The sequence below is a fragment of the Cavia porcellus genome, unplaced genomic scaffold (genome assembly GCF_034190915.1).
Source record: "Cavia porcellus strain 051 isolate PalLab524CR breed Dunkin Hartley unplaced genomic scaffold, mCavPor4.1 scaffold_29, whole genome shotgun sequence".
In the NCBI taxonomy this organism is placed as follows: domain Eukaryota; kingdom Metazoa; phylum Chordata; class Mammalia; order Rodentia; family Caviidae; genus Cavia; species Cavia porcellus.
Genome location: NW_026947512.1, coordinates 22,755,759 through 22,772,590, shown reverse-complemented (window position 1 = coordinate 22,772,590; position 16,832 = coordinate 22,755,759). Strand labels below are relative to the sequence as shown.

Sequence of the window (16,832 nt, the reverse complement as noted above, 5' to 3'; positions counted from 1 at the left end):
TGATGGGATTCAGCTATTTATGTCGTGGTGTTCAGCCTAACAGGATCACAAATAGGATGTTTATAAAAGTTTCTTTGTAGTTTGTAAATTTTCATGCAGTCATGAAAAAAAAGTGTGTTACTTCTAAGAACCAAGGGACTGAGACAGGGGACAGGAAAGTTTTGATTGGAAGACAAGAGAAAAATAGGCTGGGTGCACAAAGAGGTGATTAAAGAGTCTTCAAATTGTCAGAGGGGGCTCTTCAGCTTTGCTTTTTCCAGAGACTGGAGGAGGCTGCTGCTCTGCAACATGAAAGGTCAGGAAGCCAGGAGAATGGCTGGCTTTGAGGCTCAACAGCTACTATATAATTCAGGGCAGTGGCCCTCAAGTAGAAATTACTTCTTTTAAACCATTCAGTAAGACACAATGTATAAATGGATAAGTCTAAACAGTAGGGGTAAGTCCTGCCCAGAAATCTGAGCCACCTCCCAAGATAGCAGGGAAAAGGAGTCTCTTCCTACCCAGGCTAGAGGTTTCAGGATGGGCTGTGCAAGGTGGAGGTAGGGAGACATGCTCCAAGCCCTGGTTCTTATGGGTTAAGAATTCACTCGGCAGACAGTGTGGTTACTACCCTTTGCAGGGCATCTTCATTCTGGAATAGGCATGAAATGGTAATGGCCAAACCTTACCCACACCCCCTCCAGGCCCAGCACCACAAGAGGGAACATGGGTAGAGGTGGGGAAAGAAGTGTGCAAAGAGAGGACCTGGATGGTGGGGGTCTCAAAAGGACCTAAGCAGCAGGAGACCCCCAGGTGTGAGTCTCAGGCCCAGCAGCTCCCTCTCCTCAAGATGAGTCCGAGGCTGTCCCAAGGTGGTGCATCTTCTGGATACCAAGCTGGCCTCTTGAGTCCTGAGCTGTTGGCTTAGCATCCCATGGGAGTGTACCCTCTTCCAGCCATAGAGCAAGGCCAGGGGCCAACAGCAGTCTGCAGAACTGATGGAAGGGCCACAGCTGGCAGAGAATTTGATGCCAGCTCACATCACAATACCGGGGGCCAGGCCTATGGTGAGAAGGCTGAGCTGATTATGTCCTGACAGTCTGTTTAGGAGCTGAATCTTCATCTTCAGCGCCTCACAGCTTTCTACTCTCCTTCCTTGGTCTGTCATTCCTTCAGCTCTGATGCCTCCTCCATATCCACGGCTTCTGCCTCAGACACGTGGAGCACAGTTATGACCCCCACCAGTGAAGGGATGCAAGGCAGCTGGTGAGAAAAACTGCAGTTAGTACAGTGTGTCCCAGTGTTGGGCGCCTTCCTATCCATCTCTCATCAGGACAAACAGAAAGGAACACAGCCATTCCTCATTACCCACTGAGGATTGCACCTACATGTTCAATATTTCATACAAAATGACACACTTTACCTAACACCTATGCACATGTCCAGGATACTTCAAGTCATTTCTTCTTATACTTCATACAATGCAAATTTATATAAATAGATGTTATACTGGATCCATGAACAAATACTGACAAAGGAAGCCCACACATGCTCAATATAACCTAGTTTGTTTTCCAATTATTTTCCATCAAGTATTGGTTGAATCCATAGACATGGAACCTGCAGACACAGGAGTGTGATCATATAACACACTGTGGCCAGTGGCATCTGCCTTCTCTCAGAGCTACCTATATCCCAGGCCTGAGGGAGCCATGCAGATTCATTCTCAGCACAGCAGGTCTGCTTTGTACCTGGCCTTTCTGCCAACACTCACTGCACCATGAGAGGGAGGTGACAATCAATCAGAGGGGCCATGGCACTGAGGGCCCCAGGCTCACTGGGACTCTACTGCTGAGGCAGCACATGAGGTAGATTAGGAGGGTACATAGGTTTCCACCAGCAAAGTTAGCCCGAGAGTGGCATAAACCCTTCCTCAACCCCGCTCCTAGTTCCCATGGGGAGGGAGTGCTATCTGGGGAAGAGGGCATGGGGCTGTGTGCCAGGGCTTCTAGGTTCTATTCCTGTTTGCTTCCCTGAGCCTGACCACTAATTCTCCCCCACCCCCGCCCGACTGCTCAAGGATTAAGACATCACAGATAACTCATGATCCTGCACCCACCCACAAACCCTGCTCCAGTGCCCCATCTCCCCCTCCCTCCAGCTTCTCCTCCTCTGGCCCATGTGGGTACTCACAGGACGGCAGACAGGCCCATCCTCCAGAATCAGTACCCCAGCTCAACCTGCCTCACTGCTCCTTCAGCTCTCTTGTACTCCCAACAGCTTGGTTTTAGAGCCCCAAATTCACTGTCCACAATGGACAACAGGAGTCCTCAGACCAGACCAACCAGCCCGCTGAGGAGCTTTGCTAACTAAAAGATCCTGTCTTTGTACATCAATTCAACGTTCACACTCTGTGACCAGCATTCCTCCTAGTAGGAGGTGGGTCTCCATCCTTCATCCCACCCCTCTTTCTCCTGCATAGTCCAGGAGTCCTGCCCTACCTTGAGGCCCAGTGGCCTGAGGCAGGGTCCCTATAGCTGATCAGGGTTCAACCAACTGTTGAGCAGGCTTGGCCTGGCTCCCCAACCCAGGGCTCCCATCTTCCTCTCAAGACACCTGAATCACAGTCAGACCCTCCTATTTGGAGCCAGAAGGAAAAAGCCAACCCTGCTCATTTTGGCCACCATCGCAGTCCTTCTATACGCAGTCTCCTGAGCGCCTATTCTCTCTTGGCCTCAGGAACCCTCCCAAGGTCTGCTTGGCTTTGAAGCTCAATGCTAGTCCCTGATTCCCTCGGTATAGGACAGAGAAGGGAAAGGAGAAAAAGAGGGCTCAGTCTGGACAGGGGCTCACCTGGCATGAACTCTGGATACCATAGAGGCAGGGGGCATGATAGTAAGATGGCAGCCTGTGGTTTTAGGACACGAGGGTTCCAGTCCCGAGGCTCTGCCGAGCTCTCACTGTCTGGATGGCCTGCTGGTTCTTGAACTTGACCAGCCCCAGGGTGATCTGGGCGTTCCAGCCCGGGTCTTCGAGGGGGCAGCGGAAGTCGATCTCACCACCGCCCTCGGTCACCAGCGTGAAGTAGATGTGGCGCCCTGTGCTCTCCACGCACTCCACGGCTTTGATGCGGGCGAAGCTGAGCTCCTTGGGCCGGCCGCCCGTGCCCTTGGCCTCGAAGAGCTGCAGCCCGCGCTCGGTGAGCACGCAGCGTTTGCGCTTCCACAGCTGCAGCAGCCCTCCGCTGCGCTTCTCCAGCACGCCCTCTTTGAGCACGGTCGCCGCCGCCGTCATGGGCAAACCGAGGTCCCGAGCAAGCGACGAGGCTGCAGCTGATGTGGCGCCTCTTCCGGGTGTGCGGCGCCGGCCAGCGCCCAGGCCCGAATGGCCGCGCGCCTTGCCCACCTGCGCCCGACTGTCCGGTGCGCCCGCCTGCGCGGACACAGCTGCCTGGGCAGAGCGTGCCGGTGCCCCTCGAGCGCCCTACGCCCGCCCGCCGCTTAGACCACCGCGCTCCTCCGCCTCGCTAGAGCCGCCTCGTGCGCCTCTTCCAGTACCCCGCGCTTGCCGGCCCGCACGCCCGCCCGCAGCCCTCCTGAACTCCGTCTGCGCGCTGGGCTGCAGCTCGCGGGATGTGCCCTTACATGTTCCACCGCTCACCGCCTGCGCCGCCGCGCATTCCTGCGCCGCCGCTCCCCGTCTCCTCCCCGCCCCTCCGCACAGAGCACCCGCCCCTTGAGAGCCCTCGGGGGCGGGGCGCTGCGGGGCTTCACCACCCCTGGCCAGAGCCGGCTGCAGCGCTGGGACGCAGTGCAGCTGGGGGTGGGGTGCGTGTTACCTAACAGACCGAGCCACCGGCCAGCGGTCTGCTGCTGGTTGGAACAAAAGCCCCCCAATTCTACCCCGCGGCCTTAGAGGGAGGAGAGGATGGGGGCGGAGGGAGGAGCATCTTTAAATTGGAGATAGTGGGCAGTGTCACTGGTTGCGGTTACATGGTGGGCTTCGGCCAGCTACAGGCACCTTCCAGGCTACAGGAGACCTGCTCCCCATCTCCATCCTCTGCCTCATACCCATGTTGAGTTCCTCCCTCGCTTATTTGTGCAGGGCCAAGAAATGCTGTCCCCAAATATCCCCAATTGAGACAATCCATCCCCTCTTTTATCCCTAGACTTTTACCCTGCTACAGAAGAACAGTGGAAAGAAAAGCACATTAGGGTCCCTCGTGGCCTCTCTCTCTCTTTAGTGCCCCCCCCCACCCCCCGTGACCAGGGGCTGTCACTATCTAAGTCCCCTTCCTGGCACACACTTACAGATGGCTGAGTGCATCCCCAGGCCCAGAGGTGCCCTTGTCTGCAGCCAGGTCCAGCTCCAGCTGCAGCTTTCTCTCCTTCCCTTCACTCCAACAGGACAGGCTTCTCCCCCATGAGGAGCTGAAAGCAGGACAGAAAGGAAAAGGTTGTTCTTTCCTGCCTAAAGAACGTTGTGTGGAGACTAGAGGAGAGGTTCCTCCTTGGTTGTATGTCCTGGCACCTCCTTCCACTTCCAAGTCTGTCAGAGGGGACAGTTCATTTCTTCTCATCCCATGGGGTTGTTGCAATGGATAAGTTTGGAACATCTGTGAAAGGGAGGCCTAGAGGAAAGGCTTGGCACTTGCAGAGATATCCCTCTCCTCTGGACAAGGGGCCTGAGATGAGGTCAGGCACTGGACCATGGCTGTCCTTAGTTCTCATCTGTCCCATCTTGGTCACCTCCTCTAGTCTAAGGTTTCCTAAAAGTCCATTTGTCAACAAGTTAATAATAGATTGTTCTGGGAATAATGATACTTGATAATGGCAGTCAGAAGACCTGTTTGTACCACACCCTGTTTCTACCCCTTGCCAATGAGCAGAAACTAACGGGCATGGGGAGGGTTCCATTGTGAATGAGGGGGTGCCTTTCCTGACAGCACAGCATCCAAGCCAAGCCAGGACCAGGCAAGGAAGACAGCCATAGCTTCGCCTAGCCACAGCGGGTACACACACACACACACACACACACCAGCTTAGACTGACTCACTGCTTCCAGGAGAGGGAAGGGACTGAGCTATAAGAGGAGCAACGAGACAAGTGTCACCCGAGGCCCAGAACACAGCACCCAAGCAGAGCTTGAATGACCACAGTCCTGCCTTAGGGAGCCCTGTCTGCCTTCTTGTGAGTCTTCCTTCCCTCATCCCTCAGTAGGCGGCTCCTGAGTACATGGTTGGGGGCACTCAGAAATCTCTCCTTAAGGAAATGGGCCATGGATCAGGCTTGCCCCCTAACTCTGCCCCATCTCTTTCTTTCTGCAAACTGGGCCGAGACTCATTCCTATTCTCTCCAGCTTCAAACTGACTCATGATGCAGACTTTCAAAGTTTACAGAGCCTTTGCACATCTTTTGGAGTCTCATGACAGGTAAGTATTATTAATACTATTATTGTGCTCGTTTTTTGACAAAAAAATAAGGCAGAGACATCACACAACTTTGTAAAGACTAAAACCAGGGTGAGAAGGTATGGTGAGTAACAGGATGCAGAATCCTTTGATGATCCCACCTGCCTTTACATAAGCATCTGAAAATCTTTAGACATGACCCAAATGTCCATGCTTTTCTCTTCAGTTGCTGGATGGAGGCTGTTAAGCTTTTGGACACAGGAGAAAGGGAAGAGATCAAGCAGGTGGAGAGCAGCTCAGTGGTGGAGTGCATGCCTAGCATGTGCAAGGGCCTGAGTTCAATTTCCCGCCAGGGAAGGATGGAAATGAGGGGTGGATAGTGAGCGGGCAAAGTGAGAAGGAAAGTTGGTAGGGTGACTCTACTGCTGGAAAGTTCTTTGCCCACCAGTCACTCAGTTCCTAACACCCACCTCTTCCTAGTAGCCTGAGTGTGTCCTTGGAACACGGAAGTCCAGTCCTCTAGTTTCATGACTTCCTGGGATAGGAGGTGATGATTCATTTTGTTACAATTGGCTTCTTGCCTGGGATCCCACTTGAACCCAGATTGGAGGCAGCTTTCAAGAGCTGGCAGTGGGGGACGTTGGCAGGTACCAGGGTAACCCTGCCCCTCCAAAGGAGCTAAAGCTCCCATTTAGTGTTCTCGGGGCACTTGGCTAGATAGTGCTGGGCGCTGGAGAATTCTACCCAATTCTTATTGACTTGACTCCATATCAGATAGATGGGTGGAATGTCCCCTGATTAGCTCCTCCCTCTGCCCAGCCCAAGGAGAAAGCTGATCTGCTTTGCCAGTCAATCCCAATCCAGCCAGAACCCGGTAGACTGTAAATGGTCCAAAGGAAGAGTGGGCTGGGAATGGCTCTATCTAGGTCTGTGCCACCCTATCCTGTGTAGAGAGGAAAGAGATCATGTGGAGGAGTGGGTCCCTTCGGGACCTCTGGTCTACCACCCTAGTCAAAGGGGAAAGAAAGATGCAGACAGAGAGACAAACGGGCCCCAGAGAGGGGCAAAATAATAAAGCTGTTTTCTATATCCTCTGACTAATATAAAATATGTTTAGGGGTAATAAATTGTTAGAAAAACTAAAGAAGAAGCATTGAAGATAACTTTACTAACAAAACAGGATTCTCTTAACACTAAAAAATTGAACTGAACTGGGCATGGTAGCACATGCCTGTGATCCCAGCATTTGGGAGGATGAGGCAAGAGGATCACTGCAAATTCAAAGCCAATCTGGGCTATATAGTGATTTCAAGGTCAGCCTGAAGTACATAGTGGGACCCCATCGAAAGAGAGAGAGAGAGAAAGACTGAGACTGAAGTTTAGCAAGACCGTGCCTCAAAATAATTACTACAAATAAATGGGCTAGGGAGCTAAGGGTGTATTTCAACGCAAAGGCTGTGAGTTCAGCCACCAGTACTACCAAAAACAAAAAATAAGTTTCACTCCTCTGCTCAAAATCTACCGGAGTCTCAGCCTCCTTTAAGTTAACTGTTAGTGATTCTGTCTTTGAGGTCCTCAGAGACAGGCCCTCTGAGACCTACCCAGTACTCTCGGACCCTGCCTCCACATCCTGAGCCCTGCCATATCCTCTCTACCAGTGTCCTGGTCAGGACCTGTGACCTGCTCTTCCATGGCACCCGCTGGTCTGCTTCTTTACCCCACGCAGCTCTTGGCCCAGGCAATCTCTTTGAGGTCTCCCCACACCCTGCTTCAAACCCCAACCCCTCTCCACAGCCAGAGGCATTTCCTCTTTGCATATGTTATCATCAGCAACTCTGTTTTCCATATTTACCACCTCTTTCCCACGCTGCACTGTAGGCTGGATGTCCTGGGGAGTTTTATCAGTTTTCTTGACCCATGTAGCTCCTGCACCTACAGCATTGCCCAACACTTAGGAGCACCTTTATAAATAATTTCTGAATGAGTGAATGAGATGGCAAGATACCTGACAAAATCAGGAAGTGGAACACAATGATGCAACCATTTCCTCTTCTTTTATTATGGAGAGTCAATAAATGCTATTGAGAGTCAATGAACTCATACAAAGAGGTCTAAGTATATTATTTTAAATGGTCATAGGAACCATACTTGGTTATAGGAGATGTTTAGGGTGGTGAGATTAGCCCCTACCACACTATAATGGCAGACATGACTTTAGGCATTTGTCAAAGCCCATAGAACTGAACAACGTGAAAAGAAAATAATATAAACTATAGACTTTAATTAATAATAAATTATTATTGCCAGGCATGGTGGCACATTCCTCACTTGGGAGGCTGAGTCAGGAGGATTGCTGTGAGTTTGAGGCCAACCTGAGCTACATAGTGAGTTCAGGGCCCTGTCTCAAAAAAACACCAGTATTGATATTATTAGCATTGGTTCATTAATTGTAGCAATATATCACACTAATATAAGATGTTAGGAATAGGAAAAAAGGAAAGAGAGAGGCCATGCCGGAATACTGTACTATCTGCTTTATTTGTAATACAGATGTAAGACTATTACAAAATTAAGTACATTAATTTTTTTTAAATTTTATTTAAGGAGAAAAAGAAAAAAAAACAGAAAAAGCGTACAAGTTATACAGAATTAAAAAAATAAACAGTAGGAAATCACTAGTTAATAGATTACATATTGTCATCTTAGAAATAGTTGTTCAAGTTATAAAATTAAAGCATATAAAGTGGACATTCAAACAGTGAGACTGCAAACAGTTCTGTTCAATGATCCAACAAAAACTCAGTAATATGGTTATCTATCTTATACACTTAAGTATACATGCAGTTATATCCTATAGAGTACTTTCTTTTCCTCTCTTTTTTACAATGACAATTACACATTTTGGGTTTATTACTAAGTACATTAATTAAAAAAACAAAAAGTTAGTAGATTATAGTAGTCCTTCTAGGGAAGGATGACAAAAGGAGGTAATTTTTCTTCCTCATTCTATACTGCTAAATGTTTAAAATATTATGCCTGCATTACTTCTGTTAAAAATATACTGAAGGCCAGGGGTGGTGGTACACACCTATAATCCTGACCACTCAAGAGGCTAAGGGAGGAGGCTCACAAATTCCAGGCAAGCTAGGAGAAACTTAGCAAGACATTGTGTCAAAATAAAAAAGGGCTAGGGATATAGCTGAGTGGTGAAGTGTCCCTTCACCACTGTCCAGTACCATGCACAGACACACACATTAGTCAAGTCTCCAGGCATGGCGGCATGCACCTGAAGTTCTAGTCTTCAACAGGTTGCAGTGGGAAGATCACTTGAGACCAGGAGTTTCAGATCAGCCTAAGCAGCACAGCAAGACAACTTCTCAAAAAAAAAAAAATCTGGAAAACACAATGGATCAACCCTCGTGCAGTGAAGCATATAAAAATAATGAAACAGGTCTGGGGATATAGATCAGAGGCACAGTGTCTGCCTGGCAAGCATAAGGTCCTGAGTCGATTTCCGGTACCAAAAATAAAGGAAGGAAGGAAAGAAGGAAGGGAGGAAGGAAGAGATCTATGGGTCTTCCTAGGGAGAGCTGTCTGGAATATGTGCTTTTGCACGAAACATTTCAGTAAGCAAGTATAACATGCAGTGTAGCATGAGCTCACACAAAGGACAGGCTGCATTTGTCCTGCAGGTTCTCTCTGAAGGATTCACACTGATCACTGATCTATGACAGTGGATGAACAGCAAGAGGATGCCTGTCACTTTATAAGCATGCTGCTGGATGGTTTGGAGAGCACACTCACATATTACACACATGCATTTTAAAAATACAACTTGAAACAAAAGAGATGACTTGAGAGAAGGTATTGATTTGGAGACAAGGATGCCAGCTGCTGGCCCAGGGTAATCATGAGACACCCAGGGGTGGGCACTGTAGAGCCTTCTGATGTGGGATGTAGGCATCTTGCCAGGCAGATCGCAGGGGTGAGCCTGTTATATCGCTAATGCTTCTCACACACACCCCAATCTCAGGATACAGAAAGGAGACAGGGCCCCAACTGGCCCTTGTACATCCATCTCATTGTCCCCTGGCAACTGAGGTCCAAAGCCCAGTCTACACAGTGGGGATATAACCCCCCAGGCCAGAAGTGGTGTATAGCATGGACCAGTGCTTCTCAGACTGCAATGTACAAATAGATACCTGGGAATATTATACAAGCAGGTTATGATTCCTTAGGTCCAGGGTGGGACCTGAGGCTCTGAATTTCAGAAGCTGCCCAGTACCCCTGTTGCTGCTAGGCCACAGACTTCGGATAACAAAAGTTAAAGCAGAGGTGCTCAAAGTGTCATCAGGACCAGCAGAAACAGAAAGGCAAATTCTACTGAGTCAGAGACCTTGGGTTTGGGGCCCAACAATCTATAAAGAGCAATCTGTCACAGTCCTTAACCAGCTCTCTCATGACAATGAGAGGCCCATATAAATGTGTGAGCCACTGGTGTAGGAGAAGGAGACAGGACCCTTTGGCCCCAACTTGGTGACATCTTGGATAATCACTTCCCTGCTCTGCCTCAGTTCCCTCATCTGTAAAATAAAGGCCATCAATTTCTGCCTTGAAAATTGTGTACAGATTGCTAAGAAAGCCCAGCTACTTCTTAGGGGCTAAGCAGTTCCCCACATAGACAGAAAAGAGCATGGCTACTTCCGCCTTAGCTAACCTACATTCCTGACTCATCAGGCGGGGCAGTCCCTCCGCACTCAGATGGGCCAGGAAAATTGGCCTGCTCACAACCCCGCTCCGTCCTCCCTTGTGCTGCTTCTCAACTTTTGCACCTTCCTTTCAGGCCAGGGGTCCCTCTTTGCTTTCCTTTCCCACCCCTCCCAATGACCCCTTCATGTGACTTCTGACCTTTTCGTACCCCTTTGATGAAACACCCTTTGTTGGAAGGCTTTGAGGTGCCCTCCAATCTCTGATTTTCTGAAAACCAACCAAGGTTTCAAATCTCTAATAACTTGAGTTTTATGAGCACCATTGCGACACATCTCAAGTGGGCAGCAACCCTGCTGCCAACCCGCCCAGGCTTGCTCCTGGGCCTGGCTCTCTCGGTGGAAATCCCCTCCCACGCTTAGCCTTTAATCACTTTCCAGCCCAGTAACTTCTCTGATTCACCAGGGATCCCTTTCGTCTTGCAAGCACCCACACTGCCCCTCTCTGATGGGGCTGAGTCTGGACTTGAAGACATTTGATCCCGCTTGGGTCTGACAAAGTTTGGATTTGTGGGTTCGGGGTTCAGGTTAGGGCCTGCAGAATTTTCCTTTTCCCATACCACTTTTGCATCTGGGTGTTCATGTCTCAGCAACAAAGGGATGCCCTGGAATGACCCTCAGGGACACTGAACCAAAAAAATGAACCTAGAGGAAACCAACTGATGCCCAGGGAATTGCAGTAATATCCTTCACCAGTCTTCCAGCCAGGGCCATGCAATTCCCAACACACCAACTGCTTTCTGTTGCATAGCTTTCTCTTTTCTTTTAATCATACTAATGTGCTTTAATATGCAGCCACATATTGCTTAAGGACAGGAACACATTCCTCGTGCATTGTTATATGACTTTGTCCTCCTGAAAGGGCACTGTTAGGTGATTCTGTCATCCTACAAACACCACAGAGCATACTTATATCACCTTGAATGGTGTAAATTAATCAGGGGACATAGCCACTCCCTGCAATCAAGAGCCACAGTGAACAAGGCTGAGTGAACACAACATGGCTGAGGCTGCTACTGGTGTAACACAGTACACTGTTTAACAGCACATTTTTTATTTATTGGTACCAGGGATCAAACTCATGACTGTGTGCTTGCAAGGCAGGTGCTTATGCCACTGAGCTGAATCCCCAGCCCCCAGCACTTTTTTTTTTTTTTTTTTTTTTTTGTCTTTTGCTTTTTTATCGGTACTGGGAATCAAACTCACGACTGCCTGCTTCCAAGGCAAGTGCTTATGCCACTGAGCTAAACCTCCAGCCCCACATTTTTTTTTTTTTATAAGTGGAAAGAGCACAGTCTAAAATCAAAATAGGGCTAGGAGGGTAGCTCAGTGGCACAATGCCTGCCTGGCAAACAGGTCCTAAGTTTGATTCCTGATACAAAAAACCAAAAAGCACACACCAAAAAGTATAATGTAATAAATACATAGATCAGTAACATGATCATGTACTGCACATAACTGTAAGTGCTATGCTTTTGTAAACTCAGTAGGTTTGAAGAAACCAGGTAACAGATATACAGCTCCATCTAATTTTTTTTAAAGGCAGGGTCTCACTTTGTAGTTAGGCTGGGCTTAAGTTCACTATTTTGCTCAGGCTGACCTTGAACTCATGGTGATTCTCCTGTCTCAGCCTCAGTGCTAGAATTACAGACATGTGCCACCACAGCTGAGATTATTGACTTTATACATCTGATATGTAGTTCAACACTGACTGACCAGTGGCTATGTGGTACATGACTACATCTGAATGCACTTCTATTGCAAAAGATTGAAAACATGACAGTATCTTTATAGCACTTATCTATCCCCAGGACCAATAATCACTTATCTTGCTGTGGGCCTTTCTAGACATTTATCTTTATTTTTATTTACCCAGAATGACATAAAGCAGCATTCTTACTGGAGACATAAGGTTGGCTGAAGGATTCACAAATCTCCTTCTAGCTCTGACATTCTGCATATGAGTTTGGTTCTTTCTTCTTCTAAAGAGCAGTCTTTCATAGGATCACCCTAAAATTACAGGGGTAGAGGTATATCATGGAAAGAAATCAGGAGGAAAGAGAATAATGTCAATAAGCAGTTCCTTCTAAGTGAAATTACAGAGGATTTTTTTCTCTGCCTCTGATTTTCAAATGTTTCATAGTGAAAACTATGAAGAATCTTTTTTTCTTCCCTTCTTTTTTATTTTTTTATTTTTAGATAAGATCATGCTATGTAGTCCAGAACAGCTTTGATTTCACTATGTAATCCTGGCTGACCATGAACTTCAGATCCTCCAGCCTCAGTCTCTTGAGTACTGAGATTACATGCATGGACCACCATCCCAGCTTGTGAGAACTATGAATTCTTACATGTTACTTTGGTCATAGGGAAGTTCTTATGCAGTGGCATTCTCAAGGTCAGGCAGAGAAGGAGGCTGTGACTCACCCAGCCTGAGAACAGGGTCAAAGAGAAAGGAACAGGTGAGAAGAGGAGGAAGGCTCACAGTGCACCCTCAGACACGAATGACAGGAAGACCCGTGGACAGGGACTTCAGAGCACGTCCTATCATGCGCACTAAGCATTCTGCAAGCCAGGGTTGGGGCCAGGCTCTAAATGAATGGTGGAAACAAGTTCCCTTCATGGGGACCAGAAGGACAGGGAAAATTGGGGTTCATACCCTCAGGGGATCCCCCTCTGCCCTCAGCAAGATGTTCCCACCTATGGAAGAAGGATTCAGAGGTAAGACTTGGATCCTTGACATCCACAGTCCTGATGTGGCATAAAGATGGGTTCCAGCACTGGACACTGATGAGCCAAGGTAACATATTCAGGTCATGGCTGACACTGGTACAAACACTGCCAGGATGAGCTGGGCTCTGCTACATGGATGAACTCCCTGAAACCAATGCTATCCCACTCATCCCCTGCAAGGCCCTGGGCTGGCAGGGGAGGCTCTGCATAGTGTGATACACACTGATCGAGGCTGATGGAGGCTCCATCCTGACACCTACTTCTGCCCTCCTGCAAGGGGAAAAGGGAATATGAGGACTTATATGGTAGCTCTTAAAGAGTTCTGTACAAACTGACATGAGTCACTTTGATCTCAATTTAGACACCACAGCAAGCCATGTGTCCCCATCTAACTTCAAAGAAGGAGGAGAAACTTAACCCTACTCTGTGCCCATAAGATGGGAATATATGTGAAGAGTTCTCTAGGACCACTGTGGCTGCCTGGGGACTAGCTGGTGCCCCTAGGAGGCAGGGGCATGGGGACTTCACTCTTCTAAGGAGGCAACAACTCCCCTTGGCTCAGGACCAAGCCTCTGAAGCTTCTGGAGGTCAGGCTGAGGTCAATAGGTTGGAAACAGCAGGCTCAGGGGCAGGTGCTTCAGAAGAGGCATCCAGGGCTTGTCTGGGCACAGAAAATGCCCACTAAAAGCTTTGTTCACACTAATCTGCTTCCTGGGTTTTCATGGCCTTTGGGGCGACTCTTCCTGGGCCCATAAACTCAGAACATCAGAGTTGGGTGGGTCTTCCAGAGTCTGGTTGCTCCAGTGTGGTCCCAAGATCCGCAGCATCAGCACCACCTTCCCTGGGAGCTTGTGAGAGCCATCCAGTCTCAGGCACCACCCAAACTACTGAACCAGGATCTGCACTTTATGAGATCCCCACATGTGAACGCTCATTACAGCTTGAGAAGCACTTCCCCAGAACTAATTGAGGCCAACATTCTCATTGCACAAATGAGGAGCTGACACCCAGAGGGGAAGAGGCTGGCTCAGAGTCCCACAGCTGGTTCCCATCCCAGCTCAGTCACTTGCCAGTGACTTTGCACCAGTCACAGTCACTGAAGCTGTTTCCTCTTCTGTGATAAAGGGGATTGTAACTATTTCTGAGTGCTTATGTGTCCACCATATACCATATGTTTAAAAAGTGTTAGCTACTGCAATGAGGGCCTAGCTCACTGTCCCAGAGCCACTCCTGTATCCCTCCTAGTACATGGCAGTTTCTTGACAGTGTTAAGTACAGCAGGGCAGGGATGCCTCATGGGCCAGCGGCTACTGCAGATCCTGCTGTGCTATTTGACCTAAAGTTAGTTCCTGAATTGTTCTTGGTTCCTAGATTTAGTTTGATCATTTGTAAAGTTAGTTATGTCCTTGCTTTGTTGGGTTATTGTGAAGATCAAATGAATCCATATAGTAAGATATTTGCACAGTTTCTGGTACCAAGTAATCCTACTAGACGAAAAAATGTCCAAAACAAGGAGGCAAGGGTGGAGAATGCAGGGTGTAGGTCTTTCCCAGATGGAGCTGCTTCTGCTCTGCCCTACTTACAAATCCACAGTCTTTGCTGTACCACTGAGCTACAGCCCCACCTTCCCAATCTCCTTTTTCTTCCCCAAATAATACAAAGGACTCTCTGGGCTCCTGGGGAGCCACTGAGATGCCAGCAGGTGTTGGATGTTCATGCTGAGAACAGCCTCAGGCTGGAGGCAGCTGTCTGCAAATCGTTGAAGCCTGTCACCCGGGACAGGGATTAGACCTGTCTTGGATGACTCGAGGGGACAGAAATAGGAAGTTCTGAGAAGTCCTCTGGAATCATTAGAACTGTTCCCTGCAGCCCTAGGGGCCAGGTGGGGGCTAAGCTGAGCATCCCTAGTGGTTATCCCTTCAGGCAGGTGAGCTTCGGGGTGGGAGTGGGGGTCTCCCTGGGTGAGAGGCTGCAGGAGCCCACAGATTCTCAAGCCTGACCGAGTTTGAATGTCAGAATCACCTTAGGAATTTTCAAATACAGATTTCCAAATCTAGATTTCCAGGCCAACCTGATCAGAATCTACGGGTGGAGTTAGGGGATCCTTTTTTTTTTTTTAAATCAGGAACAGGACTCAGGACTTTGCGCTTGCCAGTCGGGCGCTTATGACAATGAGTTATACTTCCGGCCCTGAGAATCCATTTTAAAAGATTCCTCTCCCTCAAGGACTCTAGAAGGGAGTGGGTTTGGAGTCAAGGCCAGGAGATAGGGTGGGAGAGAGGGCATGTGTAGAGGTGGGGAGTGTCCAGAGGAGCGCGGGGGCGCAGGGGGGGGGGCGTTACTAGGGGAGAGGACCAAGGGGGCAGAACCATCCAGGGAGGAATCCCTCAGGGCTCCTCACCCCTCTCTTCTGACTACCACACCCTCAACAGGTCTAGCTGTGGGGTCTCTGGCCTCTTTGGGTTTCTACCCCAGCCGAAAGTTTCTGTGCTGCTGATTAGGACATTACTCACCTGATAGCAGCTATAACACCCAGATCCCTCCTCCATCTCTGTCCTTACCCTGCAGTCAGGCTCCTACTGGGAATCCCTATTCCTCCCCCAGCCTCTCAGGTGACCCAAAGAGATTGCTAAGGCTCTTGGAGGAGGCAGAGGGCTGGGCCCGCCACTCATCAAGAGGGACAGAGCTTTCTCATCACACCCTAGAAGCTCAGAGCCACTGCCGCACCTGGGCGTTGCTACCACCATGCGTTCCCTTCAAGGCGCCCTGACGGAGGCCCTGCTCCGAGACACAAGAACCCGAAAGGAAACCCACATGGACGTCAAGATCTTTGCTCGCTCTCTTCCTCTGGGTCAGTCCATAGGTGAGCAGCGGGCTACGAGAGCGCGCACAGCCTTAGGGAGCAGGCGCCTCCGGGACGCGCGCGCTAGTGCGCCACAGCAGAGTCCTGCGGACCCTGGGGCGAGCAGGAACGCGTGGATGCGTGGACAGCGCGCGGCCTCGCGCGTCGGTCCCACAGCGCCACCTGGTGTTTGGGCCCAGCGCGGGCGCGGCGCTCTCGGATCCCAAGCCTTTTTCCTTTTCCTCCTCCTCTTCCTCGCGGCGCACCCTCCGCCCCGCTCCGCCCCCAGCCGCCCAGCCCTTCCGTGCCTGGCGGACGCTTCCCGGCCCAGAAGCCTGTGACGCTGGCCTTGGCTTCACTCCTTGGAGCCGCAGGCTGGCCCTTTTTCCACCGAGGGGCCGGGCTGGGAGGGCAGAGGTCCCACAGTGGGACCGCAAGAGGAGCCGAGGCTGGAAAGGGGACTGGACCTGTTGCCCGCGGAGCAGCCAGCAGAGGGCTGCCCGACTCCACCTTGGGCCCAGAGGCGCCCGCGGTTGGTCACTTCTGTGGGCCCCTCCCGGAACGGAAGAATTTTTCTGACTTTTGGAAACCACTGATTCTCTTGGGCTTACTGACTTCTCGCACAGCCCTCCGTGGGTCGGATCCACTGATAGGATGAAGGTGAGGAAGATGCCCAAGTTCAAGGAGACCTTGAGCCCCCTTCTGGGACTCCAGCTTTCACTTGTCACCTTGCGCTTTGCTACTGCTCTGCGCCATTGGCTGATCTCACAGGTGTGTGTTCATTCCTAGAGGAGGGCAGGGTTCTGTCAAAGCCACTATTGATCTGGTCAGCTGGACAGGGTGCCCACGAAGGCTTCCTGGAAAATCCACAGCGTGGACACACTTTCAAGGACTGAAGCAAAGAGGTCCTGCCTCAAGGCATCAGCCAAGTGCTGGTAGAACAAAGGACACTGCTACTGCTGCCTGTTCGATGGGGCTGTTTCGGAAAAGTCTGACCTTCTGTGGACTGAGGAGGGGGGTGTCACAGTGCAACACGCTGAACTAGGCCCTCCACCCCTAGCCTCTTAGGCAGAAGCGAGCTTTCCGGATTTGATGTGAAAGT

General features: G+C 49.9%; 1 protein-coding gene across 1 annotated transcript; it reads right to left on the bottom strand.

Annotated features, from left to right (window-relative positions):
* Positions 1-600: 600 nt before the first annotated feature.
* Positions 601-3,683, bottom strand: Phlda3 (pleckstrin homology like domain family A member 3). Its single transcript, XM_005005910.4, has 2 exons — positions 2,833-3,683; positions 601-1,242 (listed from the first exon to the last, which is right to left on the bottom strand). The coding sequence occupies exon 1, from the start codon at positions 3,271-3,273 to the stop codon at positions 2,896-2,898; it is 378 nt and encodes a 125-aa protein (XP_005005967.1). The 5' UTR covers positions 3,274-3,683; the 3' UTR covers positions 601-1,242; positions 2,833-2,895.
* Between the last annotated feature and the right edge of the window lie 13,149 nt (positions 3,684-16,832).